The sequence below is a fragment of the Salvelinus sp. IW2-2015 genome, linkage group LG22, assembly GCF_002910315.2.
Source record: "Salvelinus sp. IW2-2015 linkage group LG22, ASM291031v2, whole genome shotgun sequence".
In the NCBI taxonomy this organism is placed as follows: domain Eukaryota; kingdom Metazoa; phylum Chordata; class Actinopteri; order Salmoniformes; family Salmonidae; genus Salvelinus; species Salvelinus sp. IW2-2015.
The window spans coordinates 22,407,025-22,425,134 of record NC_036862.1 but is presented as its reverse complement, the minus strand read 5'-3'; the positions used below and the strand labels follow the sequence as shown (position 1 = coordinate 22,425,134).

Here is an 18,110-nt window from a genome sequence, read left to right as displayed (position 1 = left end):
CCAGCCTAAAACCCCAAACACCAAGCAATCAGGATGTAGAAGAACGGGTGGCTAGGAAAAATTCCCTAGAAAGGCAGGAACCTAGGAAGAAATCTGGAGAGGAACCAGGCTCTGAAGGGTGACCAATCCTCTTCTGGCTCTGCCGGGTGGAGATTATAACAGTACATGGCYAAGTTGTTCAAACGTTCATAGATGACCAGCAGGGTCAAATAATAATAATCACAGTGGTTGTAGAGGGTGCAACAGGTCAGCACCTCAGGAGTAAATGTCAGTTGGCATTTCATAGCAGAGCATTCAGAGTTAGAGACAGCAGGTGCGGTAGAGAGAGAGAATCGAAAACAGCAGGTCCGGGACWACGTAGCACGTCCGGTGAACAGGTCAGCGTTCCATAGTCACAGGCAGAACAGTTGAAACTGGAGCAGCAGCATGACCAGGTGGACTGGGGACAGCAAGAAGTCATCAGGCCTGTCACGCCCTGACCATAGAGAGCCTTTTTATTCTCTATGTTGGTTAGGTCGGGGTGTGACTAGGGTGGGTAATCTAGGTWGTTTTTTTCTATGTTGGCCTGGTATGGTTCCCAATCAGAGGCAGCTGTTTATTATTGTCTCTGATTGGGGATCATATTTAGGCAGCCATTTCCCCRCTGTGTTTTGTGGGATCTTGTTTTTGTGTTGTTGCCTGTGAGCACTCCAGAGCTTCACGTATCGTTTTTTGKTTTGTGCCTTTCACRAATAAAAATATGTGAAAYCCATATCACGCTGCGCCTTGGTCCGAATGTTATTTCAACRATCGTAACAAGGCCAAGTAGTCCTGAGGCATTGTCCTCCGGGAGGGATGGACCAGCATTGGTCTACGTGATAGTATTGAAATKTACGTTTTAGTCATTTAGCAGACGCTCTTATCCAGAGCGACTTACAATTAGTGCTTTCATCTTTAGATAGCTAGGTGAGATGTTTTGTATAAAATAAACATTTTATTGCCATTCAATAATGTTGCTATKGATTTATCTGTGTTGTGTAAAGATATAAAACAACCAAACACACATAAATCACAACAAACTATAAACCAACCTACATTTTGTTTCTGTGTTTCTCTACAGGCTATGGCGGTGGTGGATTACAGCCAGGTCTAGGTGAGTGGAATGGGCACCATGTTAGCACCCAGGGTCCCATGACTAATTGAAATCGTACAGTCGCAGCAGCCATTGTAGAACTAGTGATCTACTTTTTTTTAAAGCATTCTCCGACTGTACAGCTTTCAATAACTTATATAGGTTTGTGTGCTCACATGCTGTGAGAAAAAATGTCACATCAATTGCATCCAAATTTTTGACATGATTTATAGATTGCTGTAGATTGTTATTATTAAACAATATTGCCTGAACTACGTTGTTTTACACAGAACCCAAACCGGCTGCACGCGTGTGCCATCGTGCATTCATTTATTTTGTCCCCCCACACCAAACGTGATCACAACACGCAGGTTAAAATATCAAAACAAACTCTGAACCAAATATAGTAATTTGGGGACAAGTCGAAAAGCATTAAACATTTATGGCAATTTAGCTAGTTAGCTTGCACTTGCTAGCTAATTTGTCCTATTTAGCTAGCTTGCTGTTGCTAGCTAATTTGTCCTGGGATATAAACATTGAGTTGTTACTTAACCTGAAATGCACAAGGTCCTCTACTCCGACAATTAATCSACACATAAAACGGTCAACCAAATAGTTTCTAGTCATCTCTCCTCCTTCCAGGCTTTTTCATCTTTGAACTTATATGGKGATTGGCATCTAAACTTTCATAGTATTACTACACCGACYKGYAACACAGTTCRTCTTTCAATCACCCACGTGGGTATAACCAATGAGGAGATGGCACATGGGTACCTGCTTCYATAAACCAATGAGGAGATGGGAGAGGCAGGACTTGCAGCGCGATCTGCGTCAGAAATAGAAAGGAGTTCTATTTTAGCCCTTGGAAACGCAGACGCTCGTTGACACGYGCGAGCAGTGTGGGTGCAATAATTGAATAACATAGATTTCTAAATTTATTTTGCARCGCTCGCGCACGCGACGCGAGCGGTGTGGTCAGCCTATTAGGGTATGTYCAATGAAGGGTATCATGGCCTAGCATTATGGCAAAGAGCCTGCGTTTAAATATTGGTTGGCAGTCGACAAGGCCCTCAGTCACAGGCCAATACAGCTCTTGTGCAATGCTCCTCAACCCTATCTTGACTCTTTTCATGGCATTCCAACAAAACAATCCCATTCCATCCAAACCCCTTTCAGTGAAAACAGCAGCATTCCTCTCCATTCTTTCTGTTGCCAGTCTTCCCTTGTTTCTCTGAATCCCTTTGTTCGTTCACCACATACAAAAGGCACTGCGTAATGTCTGTTCCTTGGAGAGAAGGATTGGTGGATTTTAATATAGAAAGAGAAGGTTAAACAAATAAATTAAAACTTTTATCCCGACTGCCAAGCCCTCAAGAGCCAGAGYTGACAGCTAATTTCCTGCATAGGGGATAATCAAAGAGCCAAAGAAATGAAGCATTTGATGAGGCAAGACAAATACCATGCATTATTGTKGTCTGAGTCCCAAATGGCACCCTATTCCCTACATAGAGCACTACTTTTGACCAGAGCCCTATGGGCCCTGGTCAAACGTAGTGCACTTTATACGGAATAGAGTGCCATAGAGCCTCTGCCTCTCAGAACAACTCTGGATAAAAATTAGCATTGTCCACATTCTTTGATCACTGTGATGATGATGATGATGATGATGATGATGATGATGATGATGATGATGATGATGATGACGACAAACTCAGGGGGACCTGGAGGCGCAGGAGCTGCAGTGCCCATGGGAAATAAAAGACACACACAAAGCTCAAATCATGCCATCCAGTCCTACCTTTTCTCTTGACAATGTTCAATGTTTTATCATTATCCTCTAGAAGTGTAATGTACACTAGCTACGCTGATTCACAATATTGACGCGGGACTCACTAGTATATGAGTAGTTGTTACTACAGTATGTAATGTCTCTACTATGTGTCTCTTTCAGCACCTGTTATTCCTCAGACTGGCCTACCTGGAGGTGGCCTGGGACCTGGTGCTGGAAAAGGAAAGSCTCCAAAAGGAGGAGTACCAGGTGAGTGAGTGTTTATTTAACTATGCACGTGTACAAAATCTGAATGCCATTGGATGCCGTATAAAATCATTGATTGCATTGGTCTTTGCAGGTGTGGGGGTGCCTGGACTTTACCAAGGTGGCCAGGTGCCAGGACAAGGTGTGCCTATTCTCTTCCTCTGAAAGTCAAACCCACATAAATCACATTATATCAAAGAATGTTTAACCATATCCTCCCTTCATGGATTTAATACAGGTTGATGTAACTCAGGGATTTGCATGCTGTGATATCAATTCACTTGCTAATTCTCTGATCCCCTTTTCATGTCTGCAGGGTTTGGTGGTCGTGGAGTGTTGCCCGGTGTGGCCACTGGGAACGGACTCAATCCCAAATCATGTAAGTCAATCATGCTTTTAATAAGACATGCAATAACATATTTGATGACATGACATTTGATTGGGATACCTGTAACATGCATGCATCTACAGATCACATTGTTTTCATGTCTTGTCTGTCCGTCTGTCTTTCTTCCTTCCTGTGTTTGCCTGCCTGTCTGTCACCTGTCTGTCTGTCTGTCTGATATGATTTGTCCTCTACAGTGCCAGGTGGAGGACAGCAGGGACCAGGAGGCTCGGGTCGTGTTGGTTATGGAGGACCAATGCAGCCAGGAGTATTCCATGGATACCCACTCAAAACACCCAAAACACAAGGTTTGTCATCAGACAATTTAATGACTACTAATGATTTATTTTCTACTATCAATTCACAGCTAAAAAGTTGATAATGAAGCTACATTTTTGTGTCTTTGCATTGCCATCATGGAATCTATAGAAATGGACACATAGCTCGTGTTAAAACAAGTGTATTATCATTTGGCGTGTGCAGGTAAACTGGAGGTGGCAATCCTCCATTAGTTACTTAAGAAGAACTATAACACTTCTGGTGGCCTTTTGGCAGAGATGCACGTATAGTTCTGAGTACTGTCTCAAAAGTCCAAAATTCATAATAAAGTCCTGACAACTGGCCTCTGAACCATCAAAATGCTTAATAACATGGACCTACKCGGCTGAGGACACTCAACTAAGGCATAGGGAAGCCTCCCAAACAAAGGAAGACACCGAGGCAACTAATACCAGTGAGGATAGAAAGAAAGAAATTCTCAATCCAATACATTTTTTTKAAATTTAGCAAAAATAGATAACATCTTGCTACCATGGAAAGGAAAATACCTGTCTATTTGTGGAAAAATCACCCTGATTAACTATTTAGTCATATCACAGTTTACCTATTTGCTTATGGTTTTGCCAACACCTGCTTTTTAAATTATATGAACAAAAAAATTACATTTTATTTGGAATGGCAAGCCAGACAAAATTAAAAGGGCCTACTTATGCAACAAATATGAATTCGGAGGGAATAAATGATTAAATATTAAAGCATTAGACCTCTCACTAAAGGCATCAGTCATACAAAAAGTATACTTAAATCCGAAATGGTTCTCTAGTAAATTAGTAAGAATGTCTCACCCCATGTTCAAGAATGGCCTTTTTCCCTTTATTCAGATTACAACTGCTCACTTTCGGTTATTTGAAAACAAAATAATCTCCAAAATATCATTATTTTAACCTCTCCACAGAGAAAAATACATAGAAAATWAAAATACCAGTGAGGATACATCCAACTCCGCCATATTGAATGTTCTGAATCAACAACAAACTTTGATGCAGACACTGGTCAAACAAGCAGTTAAGGAATACCTGGAGGAACTGCTTTCAGGAGAAATTATATCACTCAAGGATATGGTGGAAGCCTCCAACACATCTATCTTAAAACTCTCAAACGACATTGCCAGCCAATCTGTCACATGCAAGTCTCTGGAGCGGCGCTGTGATGAGATGCAGGTTAGCACCAGGGCTGCTACAGACGACATAGCCACCTGCCGAGATGCAGTGAAGCAACTGTGGGGTAAAATTACGTCGCTTGAAGACAGAGAGAGGAGCAGGCAAGAGACCTCCATCACTTCCCGGAGGAGCTCCTATGTGCCCTCTTGCAGCCGGGAAAACAGAGTCTGTAGGTAGGCCTGCAGCAGCATGGTGGCTGCTGGTGGCCAAGAGAGCAGAGGGACCCCTATGTAGCTTTCAAGTCCGCATCAAAGACTCTGCGGGGGTCCCGCATTCAGTCGCGGGTTCCGCCTTGGCAGAGGCCCAGCCCTCCTGCAAGGCCTCGCGGAACTCAGCAGAAAGGGGGACAGATGGTGAGTCATCACTCTCCACCAGTTGATGTCCAGTGCAGTGGCTACCCAAGTGAGTAGGCTCCTCATAGCCTCYCGAGCCGCTGGGGGCGATGAAGCCCTCCTGGCGGCTTCTGATGGCCTGTCAGCCTGGTAGCCCCGCTCACGGTGGTGAACAGTGCCAGCATTGTCCCCCAGGAACAGCCTATCACTGGCCAACAGGGAACAGCTGTCGTCGCCGTCGAAGCTATCAACCTCCTGAAGCAGGGCATGCACCCTCCATTCAAGGTGGTCCCARCGGTCCGATTCATGCCCCCATCCAGGACTGGCAGCAGATGGGCTATGCCTGTGATGGCTCCGGCCACTCTTCCTGGGAGGGGTACTGGGCCCAGTAGAGGGACTAACAGCTTGCTGCCGCACCTCTCCTGAAGGAGTAAGCTCGACCCCAGCCTGAGCCCGAGCCTGGCCGACCCACTCGCGCATGGCCTCCAATTGCAACAGGTGCAGGCGTTCTGAGAACACCAAACAAAACAGGCATCCAGTAGAGCTCTCCACCGCCCTCTCCGCGTGGCTCAAACCCAGGTCGTGCATACACAAGGTATGTGGATCCCCAGGGAGATGCCAGCATCACACCTGTCACAAAGGGAAGCCATAAGCTCAGCCAAGCCAACAAGGCCAAGGAGCAGTGGTCCGACRCCCTGGGGGAGCTATGTTTTGACCCGCTTGGAGGAATTAAACCGGGTAATGGATAAATAACCCAGTACCTCTGCAACACAGCAACCAGGTAATGGATTTGATTTACATGTTTTTGTTTTACGCCAACTGCAATATTACCTAGCCGGTTTAATAYCCAAGCAGTAAAACAGCGCCTTATGGCGTGTGTTGCGGCCATGTTGTCTATATATAGGGGCGGACCCCAGCCGTGACACAGGTGTACACGGGAGTGAATCTGTAAATACTCACCTCGGATGTATCCCTCCRCCGCGGAGTGATACCAAAATATTGGAGTGATCCAATATAGTGAATCATAACGGGGCTACAGTCCAAACACTTATAAGCACACCCTATCCCCTCATCCCTCAAATTAAGTGGACACTTCTGATGACGTATCATGACGTCTGACGAGTATACACTTTCAGGGCAAGGGGCGAGGGTGGAAGGAATGATTTTTACATGGACATCCTTGGCTGGAAATTCGTCACTCGTTCATGCAGCGATGATTGTGTTTTCAGCCACTGGTGGCTTGTGGGTGCTTTATATGCCGTACATTCAATTGAGTGCATGTATACTTATATTAAATATATAATTATTAATATATGCCTACTGTATGATAGCTAGCAAATTCATTAGCTGCCTAGCTGGAACTTCTGTAGAAGGGAAATGTTTTATTTCTACAATTTCCAAAAGATAACCAAACAAAAACATATTTACTTTTTACATAGTAGCAAAATTACAACTTATTTCCATTCCTTTTTACTTCGACCTGTATGTTGACTTCTCCATTGATGTTGTTTTTAAGTTTTGGCAGACTTTTCTTAGCGGATGTACAATTGTCGCGAATTGAATTATGGGGATTTTCAGGCCCGGAGTCAACATATTTGTACAATTGGAAAGCAGACTAAAAACAAGGGCTGAGGGGCGTTGCAAACTTCCTTTGCTTGGCTAATCATTTGGACCATCCTCCAAGATGGCGACGGGTATTCCCCCAAGGGTATAAGGCGAGGGTAGTTGGACGAGGGTGTGTCTTTTCAGTGTTTGGACCGCAACCAGGGACTGGATTTGGGAYGTGCGCCGCTGTTTGGGAGCCTCCTGATGTTAGCGAATTTGAGTTCCTACCAGCCAAAGAGAGCGGTTGAAGCTATAGACTTCCGCTCTTGTGGGTGGTTACTGTATTTGTTTATATTATTGTTCAAACCCAGCTGTCAGAGTTAGTTCACAAATATGTATAATGGGGTGTAATTTTTTCCCCCTGTTTATATTGAAGTAGGAGTTCATTAAATTTCTTGTTTATTTTGTCCTACACTTATCCATACATTCTATATGACGAATGTTTTTAATGAACCGTGAGCTCATCGTGATGTCGTYAAATTCCCGTGGTTTGAATTCCGCTATCAAGCGTACCAAATGCTTAGAATACATCAGTCGCAAAAAGGTTGATGTCGCCCTACTACAAGAAACCCACCTCAAACATTCTGATGTCAATAGATTCCAAAACAGATACTACAAAAACTACAAATGTGTTGCTCACTCACAAAACGAAAGGTGTTTTAATATTATTTGATAGAAAACTACGCGTTCAGGTTGATGGTTCTGATAATGACGATAAAGGACATTTCGTATTTGTATCTACAGTTATAAATCACACGTAGATGTGTTTTGCCTCAATATATTGCCCCTGATTCCATATTGCCTTAGTTCTATCTCGAAAAGAATATTAGATCTTTCAGAATACCAACTTGTGGGAGGAGATTTTAATCAGGTATGTATTTCTCAGTTAGATAGGTCTCATGTTTCATTGCACGCTCAACTGATCAGGCTTCTGGTGATCTCATCTCATTTGCTGCAGAGCTTGAATTTGATTGTCAAAGATTATACTTTCTTTTCTTCAATACATAATACATTTTCACAGATAGACTACATATTTGTATCTCCCTATATAAACAGGTGTATTCAGACAACCAAGGTGCTCCGCATAGTCATTTCTTTTCATGGAGCTGTCCTGTATAGTATCTTACTTGACAGCTACAAACAGAAAGGTGCCAGAAGATGGCGCTTCAAAGCAACATTGCTGCAGAATATGGCATTTTTGACACAGCTTTCAGCAAAGTTGAAATAATTTTTATTGTTTAATACAGATACAGCCACATCCCCTCGGTCACTTTGAGAGGTGGCAAAATGTTTTTTGAGGGGAAACTACCTCGTTTGCTTCACATCTTAACTCAACTCGCAGTAAAAGATTAGTAGATCTGGAAAAACAGATTGCTCTGGTTGAAAAGGAGCAGAAACAAAAATTTACAGAGCAAAAGGGGAAGATTTGAACAACATTAAAACACGAGTATAACACTTTAMTACAGTCTAAAGCAGAATTTATAATGCATCGCACAAGAGTAACATACTATATTCTGAAGGGGAGAAAGCTAGTAGACYTTTGGCTGCAAGGCTTAAGCAAAATGAGGCCTTTTCTTGTATCAATACAATTCAAACACCATCTGGTAAGATATCACATGACCAGGCAGAAATTTATGATACATTTAGGCAGTTTTATTCCCAATTATACACATCAGAGGCGGACCCTGATCATAGTAAGATGACACACTTCTTATCATCATTGGACCTTCCCAAACTTGACAGAGAGCAATCTGGATTCCTTGACTCCCCACTTAATCTTGAAGAACTCAGGAATGCATTGACATCTATGAAAAAAGGCAAATCACCAGGACTTGATGGTTTCCCTCCTGAGCTGTTTCTTGAAGTATGAGATATTGTTGGGCCACTAATTCTTGGTTCTATCAATCAGGGCAAATCTCCTAGACTGTAAAAGTTATAGGCCCTTAAGCCTTATTACAACACAGCTCAAGCTGTTTGCAAAGTTACTTGCCATCAGATTAGAACTGCTTGTAGGACATATCATTAGCAATGATCAAACTGGGTTTATAAAGGGTCGTTTAGCCTCAGACAATATTAGACGTGTATTCCATATCATAAATGAGTCMGAAAACAACCCAGTCCCTGCTGCACTTTTTAGTTTGGATGCAGAAAAAGCCTTTGTTAGGCTAGAATGGAACTATTTATGGTGTGTTTTGGAGGCCTTTGGCTTTGGTAAAGGATTTATCTCCATGTTAAAAACGTTGTATTCTGCATCCCAAGCAGTTGTGCAGACGGGAAACATTCTATCCAAGACTTTCTGTATACAACGTACCACAAAACAAGGATGTCCATTATCACCTACACTCTTTGCACTGTCTTTGGAGCCCCTTGCTCCAGCGATTAGATTGGACCCACATATTCACCCATCAATATTAAAGGTACCCAGAATAAAGTGTCACTCTATGCCGATGACATCTTATTGTATTTCTCAGACATTTCAATTTCCCTTCCACAGATTCTGACATTATTTACTATTTTTGGTTCATTCTCTGAATATAAAATAAACTGGAAATCTATACTGGTTCCCCTTAACAACCCTGCGAAATGGCTTACTTTGCCTGCTGCATCTCCAGTGCAGTGGCACGAGGCAGACTTGAGTTATTTGGGCATATGCATACCCACCAAATTTTCCCAAGTTTGCAGAAGGAACTATGTCAAAATAAAATAGGAGATCACCTCTGATTTGCAGAGATAGTCCTCCCTTAAAATCTCATTACAAGGTAGTAAAAATGAACGTACTCGGTCGACTAAATGTTAGGTGCCTATACCACCTCCACCAAAATACTTTGAGGAATTAAAGTCAATGACCTCAAAGTTTATTTGGAATGATAAAAAGCCACGCATTAGATATGATACTCCTACACGGTTAATGGGATCAGGTTTGTCTTTTCCAGATTTACAAATGATATTACTCATCTTTCCAAATAAAATCCTTGAGAGTATGGTCTGATGATTCTATTGCAGCATCTTGGAGAGGCATAGAGGAAGCACTTGTTGCACCGCATAGACTTACAGATCTAGTTTTTTCAGGGCATCAAGATAAAAACGGCATACAAAAAATTTGGTTCAATTATTTCCAACTCACTACAAGTATGGTACTATGCTGAGAAACACATAGGCAACACTAAGAAGTTTTGTGATTCTTCTCCTATATGGCATAACTATAAGCTGATGACAAACAATAAGCCTTTTGTGTACCCATTGTGGGCGGATAAGGGTGTGCATACCTTGCGAGACATGTATAATGATAAGGGGCTAATACCTTTCCAGGACATCAAACAAATGTATTCACTTCCAGGCTTTCATGGTTCCTTTACCTACAGTTAAGATTTTCGTTAAAAACGTATGGTGTAGCATGGGATGGCCCGTTAACGTCCCACATAATGCTTACATGGATAGACCCTTCATTAACTTCTAAAATAGTCTCTGCCACTTATGATTGCCTGCTGTCTGTTAAATGCGCTACATTGGGTGTCACTCTAGTATAGAACCGCGAAATGCAGGGATTGGGGCACGACCTGAACTGGGATGCCATTTGGGAAAATGTATTTGTTACCTCTAAAAACCCAGCACACCAGCTTATACATTATAAGATTATACATAGAAGTTATGCAACACCATTTAGATGTTTTAAGATGGACCTGATTCCTTCTCCAATATGTGATAGATGCCGTATGAATACTGTTGGAATACTAATGCACATGTTTTGGGAATGTCCTGTGGTGTCCCAGTTCTGGTCACTTTTCAGATTTCCTTACAACAATTATGGGTTTCCCTGTGGTCAAAGATCCACCTTTATTTTTGTTGAATGATGACTCTTCAATTGTATTGCAACTGGTTCAGAAAATAATCATATATGCGGGGTTAACAGCAGTAAAAAGGGTTATCCTTAGTGCTTGGATTACCCCTACAATCCTCTCGCCTCAAACATGGGTATCATATTTTCAAGATATTGTTCGTATAGAGTGATCAGTGGCTGTAATAAACAAAGCTCTGGCAAATACAGTTGAGGCATGGGATGTATTATGCAAAAATTAGATCAGATATTAACAACTATTGACCAAGCAATGGTCCTACATGGTAGGGGAGTGGAGGGACGACATTTTATTTTCTGAGAATAATATAGAATATGTTTTATTGTAAACTCTACTTCCTTTCTGTAGATGTCATATTGTGCACTCAAATAATTGACTCCTGCGAGTATGTAAATAGTTGTATTGTATGTTAATGTTGTCATGTTGGCTAGTATTTGTAAAGTGATCCGACCTTATGTGTTGTATATTGTGAAATAAAAATTAAATATGGATCACAAAAAAACAACAACTTCACTATCTTACTGTCCCTAAACGTCATTCACCCCAGTGTTTAATGGATGTTAAACGTCAGATGTTTGCGGTCTGTAAGTTGACACAATGTTGACCGTTCGTTACAGTTCCTTTCTCTCCAGTGCACAGTGTCTTATCCCCATTACCCCCATTATGGCCACATGCACAGTGTCTTATCCCCATTACCCCCATTATGGCCACATGCACAGTGTCTTATCCCCATTACCCCCATTATGGCCACATGCACAGTGTCTATCCCCATTACCCCCCATTATGGCCACATGCACAGTGTCTTATCCCCATTACCCCCATTATGGCCACATGCACAGTGGTCTTATCCCCATTACCCCCCATTAATGGCCACCATGCACAGCGCCCATATACGAGTTACGGTCACAATGAGCAGCCATGGTCACGAGCGGTTCTAGGTCTACCCCCCTCCTAGGCCTCAGGTTATGTATGGTGGCTTTATCATTGTGAATTGGCTGCTGAGAATCGATTTGTTCTCTTTCTGAGGCCCAGGTCCGTGACTTTGGAACAAGGGTTTTCTTTCCTCTTCAAAACTGAGTTGTTGCCCTTTTCACCATGTGTTGTTGGAGTCCACTCATCACGTTCTGAGAAGACCTCAAATCAGAACGATGCTTCTACCACCTTCTCCTCTAAGACACTTCGAAAATCTAAAAAGTTGGGGGTGGGGGACGCAAATAAAAAAAAAAGAAAAAAAAAAACAAAAAAAAAAAAAAAAAAAAAAAAAAAAAAAATAGCTCGGAACCTTAACCCACTAAAACTGTGACTGCTTCTTTCATGTATTGTATGTAAGTTAGCTGTTCACACCCATTCCCTGTAAGGGACCACCACTTCAATCAATGTCAGTTAATGTTATATGTGTTAAGACAACATGGTCTTAGTTAGCTATTTACCGAATGTGGTCCCTCACAGGRAAGAGTGTCATGCAGCCAAAAGCATACAGTAAGTTAGAGCTTTCCTTTGGCCTCCTCTCAGATCTGTAGTCACTCAGGGGCAATAGTAAGATCTGAGTGGACTGACAAATCATCCTTGTCTGTTCCGTAGGTTAGTTTTCAGAATGTGCCTCGATGTTTGTAGTAGGCTAGGTCATACTGCTGAATAAAATCAACACCTGTTTGATGAGAAACAAATGTAGCTGTGTTTACACATGATAAAAACCCAAACTGCTTCAGCTATGACCTGCTGGGCTCAAACCTTAATGATGTAGAACTACTAACCCATCTACAGTAGATGTATTAATGTTTACTGCTGAACAGAATAGATTACAACTGTGTGGTTTTATGTCTTGGGTGGATCTGGAATGAAATTGAATAAATCAGTAATAAGTCAATAATTTAAAACAAAGGTCCGTTCACAAACAATGAAGTAGTAATGGATTTTCTGACTGTGTGCTAATGGAAGTTCAAACCCTTTACTCTATACAAGACTGATACTGTTTGTTTGTCGCAATGGTTTCTACAGGTGGCTATGGAGCGAAAGTTGGAGGAGCTGGAGGCAAACTTCCATTTGGTACAGAAAGTTTTTAATATGTAAATGTTTTAAGTAGTGTTCTGCATGTATGTGTAATTGTACATGTGTGTGTAGTACAAGCAGTACGGTACAGTAGATGGTTCTCTCCACTTGTTTCAGGATATGGGGGCTTTGGTGGTGGTGGTGGAGCAGGCCTTCCTGGTGGAAAAGGTGGTCCTGGATCCAAGCCTGGATACCCCATTGGAACTGGTAGGGAATTGGAGAACACTTACACAAATATATGGGACAATATGTTTAAGAGCACTCTATTACATAAATTAATTTGAATTGAGAACTGTAACTCTAATGTTTGTGTTCCCCCACTCTCTGCAGGTGTTGGGACMGGAGGTCTTAACCCGGCCCAGGCTCAGGCTAAAGCTGCTAAATATGGTAGTGATCGCTATCACAGGGCTACTGAAACTGGGCTTTTTGACACAGTGTTAACTTCAACTACTAACTCTTGAAATGTTTACCCTCAGGTGCTGGTACTGGTTTGGGTGGTGTGCCCGGTGCAGGTGGAGCTTACCCTGGAGAGGGAGGAGCTTACCCTGGAGTGGGAGGAGCTTACCCTAGAGGTGAGGGGAGAAAGAGAGTGTGTGATAAAGACACCTCTGACCTTCTACTGGACAGTACCTGACAGTTTACAGTACCACCAAACAAAACTACTAGACAGGACAGCCACAGTTGACATTAATACTATTCAGAGAATACAAGTGAAAGAGAATACAAGAGAATATGAGAATACAAGTGAAACATTTAGCTTTTTGTTATCTATACTGACAGTGAGAGTATATCTAAAGATTTTCAGAGTAAGGCCAAGGGTCAGGCAGATTTTTTTTACATTTTAAATTTTTTACATTTCAGGATATAATCCTGCTGCAGCCAAAGCTGCTAAATATGGTAAGAAATATCACTCAGAACAGCAATATCAGAGTTTTAGCTAATAAGACTAATTTGAGTCGTTTTCTTGTGACTCTCCACCGTAGGAGTCCCAGGAGGTGCAGGTGGCGTCCCAGGTCTTGGATCAGTAGCAGGAGGAGCAGGAGGAGTACCTGGAGGGTTATCYGGAGGAGCTGGAGGTACATATGAAAGTAACTGTACAACATCAAAATCTGATAGGCCTCTTACAGTGAGTTTAGTTACGTCAGAATTCWGTTTTTTTGTGATTGTAGTTTGACTATAAAAATCTGTTTTTCTAATCTATAAACTTTTGCATTTCAGGGTATAACCCTGCTGCGGCCAAAGCTGCTAAATATGGTATGAAAGATCTCTCAAAACAGCAATATCAGAGGTGGTACATACAGTTGAAGTCGGAAGTTTACATACACTTAATTAAAGTAATTAAAACTAATTTTTCAACCACTCCACAAATTTCTTGTTAACAAACTATCGTTTTGGCAAGTCGGTTAGGACATCTGCTTTGTGCATGACACAAGTCATTTTTCCAACAATTATTTCACTTATAATTCACTGTATCACAATTCCAGTGGGTCAGAAGTTTACATACACTAAGTTGACTGTGCCTTTAAACAGCTTGGAAAATTCCAGAAAATGATGTCATGACTTTAGAAGCTTCTGATTGGCTAATTGACATAATTTGAGTCAATTGGAGGTGTATCTGTGGATGTATTTCAAGGTTTACCTTCAAACTCAGTGCCTCTTTGCTTGACATCATGGGAAAATCAAAAYAAATCAGCAAGGAGGCCTACAAAGCCTGATTCAGTTACACCAGCTCTATCAGGAGGAATGGCCAAAAATYCACCCAACTTATTGTGGGAGGTTGTGGAAGGCTACCCGAAACGTTWGACCAAAGTTAAACAATTTAAAGGCAATGCTACCAAATACTAATTGAGTGTATGTAAACTTCTGACCCACTGGGAATGTGATGAAAGAAATAAAAGCTGAAATAAATCATTCTCTCTACTATTATTCTGACCTTTCACATTCTTAAAATAAAGYGGTGATCCTAACTGACCAAAGACAGGGAATTTTTACAAGGATTAAATGTCAGAAATTGTGAAAAACTGAGTTTAAATTTATTTAGCTAGGGTGTATGTAAACTTCCGACTTCAACTGGAGATTTTTTATTTCTGTTATCCTTTAAAGGGGCAAACAGCAGTTGCTACATCCATTTTTAGACTTTTAAATTAATTATATATACCCATTGATTCTTGAAGAATAGAACTTAGCTTAGTTGAACTGCTTAGCTTAGTTGAACTGTCATACCATCAGAATCCCAAATATAAACTTGTTTAACTCTTTTGTTTGTAAACCTTGTAACTGCAAAAAAATACTGCATAGCCTCAGAACAGAGTTAAAACTATTATGTTGATATCATGGATGGTCAGTCTAGCGCTGTCTATACATTTGAGAGTGCTTACAGTTCTCCAACCCCATCCCTCAGCTTTTTACCAAAAAAGTGTTAGGGTTGGTGCTTTGTTATTGTTTGAACTGCAGATCATCCCTTTAACTAACTGTTCTTATCTTGWCTTGCCACACAGGAGTTCCAGGGGGTGCAGGAGCAGGCCTAGGAGCTGGAGGATTTGGTGGAGTACCAGGAGGAGGAGGAGGAGGAGGGGGTGTACCTGGGGCAGGAGGTGAGCCTAAAAGTATACTACACAGTGAACACTACTCTCATCTCAGTAGTGTTGCTCTTTACTGTGTGTATATATTAAGGACGTTATTCAGATATGATATTGTGAACTAGATGGTTATATTTAGCAAATCTATAATAATTTTTCGACTATAAAAATCACAAGTGATTAATGTTTTGCATTTCAGGATATAATCCTGCGGCAGCCAAAGCCGCTAAATATGGTAAGAAACGTCACTCGTAACAGCAACATCAGAGTTGCAACATTGGTTGTAACTCATGCTGAAGTGTCTGTCCACTTTTAACTAAGCCTTGTTTTCATGTCAACCTTCAACACAGGAGTTCCAGGAGGAGCAGGTGCAGGGTTAGGAGGAGCTGGAGGTAGGCTATAGTAACCAAACACCTATAGATTTAACAAATGTATAGTCAGGCCCAAAATAATTGGCACCCTTGATAAAGATGAGCAAAAAGACTGTATGAAATAAATAATATAAATATTGAGCTACAGTTGAAGTCGGAAGTTTACATACACTTAGGTTGGAGTAATTAAAACTCGTTTTTCAACCACTCCACACATTTCTTGTTAACAAACTAAAGTGTTGGCAAGTCGGTTAGAACATCTACTTTGTGCATGACACAAGTAATTTTTCCAACAATTGTTTACAGACAGATTATTTCGCTTATAATTCACTGTGTCACAATTCCAGTGGGTCAGAAGTTTACATACACTAAGTTGACTGTGCCTTTAAACAGCTTGGAAAATTCCAGAAAATTATGTCATGACTTTAGAAGCTTCTGATAGGCTAATTGACATCATTTGAGTCAATTGGAGGTGTACCTGTGGATCTATTTCAAGGCCTACCTTCAAACTCAGTGCCCCTTTGCTTGACATCAAAAAACATTGTAGACTCCCACAAGTCTGATTCATCATTGGGAGCAATTTCAAAACGCCTGAAGGTACCACGTTCATCTGTACAAACAATAGCACGCAAGTATAAACAACATGGGACCACGCAGCCGTCATACCGCTCAGGAAGGAGACGCGTTCTGTCTCCTAGAGATGAACATACTTTGGTGCGGAAAGTGCAAATCAATCCCAGAACAACAGCAAAGGACCTTGTGAAGATGCTGGAGGAAACAGGTACAAAAGTATCTATATCCACAGTAAAACGAGTCCTATATCGACATAGCCTGAAAGGCTGCTCAGCAAGGAAGAAGCCACTTTCCAAAACCGCCATAAAAAAAGCCAGACTACGGTTTGCAACTGCACATGGGAACAAAGATCGTATGTTTTGGAGAAATGTCCTCTGGTCTGATGAAACAAAAATAGAACTGTTTGGCCATAATGTTTGGAAGAAAAAAGGGGAGGCTTACAAGCCAAAGAACACCATCCCAACCGTGAGGCAAGAGGGTGGGAGCATCATGTTGTGGGGGTGCTTTGCTGCTGGAGGGACTGGTGCATCACAAAATAGATGGCGTCATGAGGAAGGAAAATTATGTGGATATATTGAAGCAATATCTCAAGACATCAGTCAGGAAGTTAAAGCTTGGTCGCAAATGGGTCTTCCAAATGGACAATGACCCCAATCATACTTCCAAAGTTGTGGCAAAATGGCTTAAGGACAACAAAGTCAAGGAATTGGAGTGGCCATCACAAAGCCCTGACCTCAATCCTATAGAAAATGTGTGGGCAGAACTGAAAAAGCATGTGAGAGCAAGGAGGCCTACAAACCTGACTCAGTTTTCAACAGCTGTCAGGAGAAATGGGCCAAAATTCACCCAACTTATTGTTGGAAGCTTGTGGAAGGCTACCCGAAACATTTCACCCAAGTTAAACAATTTAAAGGCAATGCTACCAACTACTAATTGAGTGAATGTAAACTTCTGACCTACCGGGAATGTGATGAAAGAAATAAAAGCTGAAATAAATAATTCTCTCTACTATTATTCTGACATTTCACATTCTTAAAATAAAGTGGTGATCCTAACTGACCTAAGACAGGGAATTTTTACTAGGATTAAATGTCAGGATTGGTGAACAACTGAGTTTAAATGTATTTGGCTAAGGTGTATGTAAACTTCCGACATCAACTGTATATTCTCAAAACAATTATATTGTTTTATGTTAATATAATTGCTCAGAGAAAGAGATTTTGTTTAAAGGTAATTCAGACAAATCTTTAAAGGATAGTGATCAACGGTATTGGCACCCCTGTTTTCAATGCTCCAGCACCCTCCCCTTGCGAGGATAACGACATTGAGCCTTTTCCAAAAATATTTTCTTAGATTGGACATTTGGAGGGAATTTAGACCATTCCTCCATGCAGAATCTTTCCAGATCCATGATATCCTTCATCTGTGTTTATGGACTGCACTCTTCTATTCAAACAATAGATTTTCAATGGGGTTCAAGTCTGGAGACTGAGATGGCCATTGCAAAATGTTGATTTGGTGGTCAATTAAGCATTTCTTTGTGGATTTTTATGTCTGTTTGGGATTATTGTCTTGCTGGAAGATCCACTTACGACCAAGCGTCAGCCTCCTGGCAGAGGCAACCAGGTTTTTGGCTAAAATGTCCTGGTACGTGATAAAGTTCATGATGCCGTTGACCTTAACAAGAGCCAAAGGACCAGTATATCATAAAAAATTG

At 41.4% G+C, this 18,110-nt stretch overlaps 1 protein-coding gene across 14 annotated transcripts in view; it reads left to right on the top strand.

The window, feature by feature from the left end:
- Window positions 1-18,110, top strand: part of LOC111949621 (elastin-like) — a 109,111-nt gene that overhangs the window by 50,185 nt on the left and 40,816 nt on the right. For all 14 annotated transcript variants that reach the window (XM_070434130.1, XM_070434138.1, XM_070434136.1 and 11 more), the window contains exons 8-22: window positions 1,100-1,132; window positions 3,063-3,149; window positions 3,241-3,288; window positions 3,463-3,525; window positions 3,729-3,839; window positions 12,820-12,867; window positions 12,988-13,077; window positions 13,201-13,257; window positions 13,347-13,442; window positions 13,732-13,767; window positions 13,854-13,946; window positions 14,089-14,124; window positions 15,369-15,464; window positions 15,649-15,684; window positions 15,800-15,841. In XM_070434130.1, coding sequence (XP_070290231.1) covers window positions 1,100-1,132; window positions 3,063-3,149; window positions 3,241-3,288; window positions 3,463-3,525; window positions 3,729-3,839; window positions 12,820-12,867; window positions 12,988-13,077; window positions 13,201-13,257; window positions 13,347-13,442; window positions 13,732-13,767; window positions 13,854-13,946; window positions 14,089-14,124; window positions 15,369-15,464; window positions 15,649-15,684; window positions 15,800-15,841 — 972 coding nt within the window. The remainder of the gene's footprint in view (window positions 1-1,099; window positions 1,133-3,062; window positions 3,150-3,240; window positions 3,289-3,462; window positions 3,526-3,728; window positions 3,840-12,819; window positions 12,868-12,987; window positions 13,078-13,200; window positions 13,258-13,346; window positions 13,443-13,731; window positions 13,768-13,853; window positions 13,947-14,088; window positions 14,125-15,368; window positions 15,465-15,648; window positions 15,685-15,799; window positions 15,842-18,110) is intronic.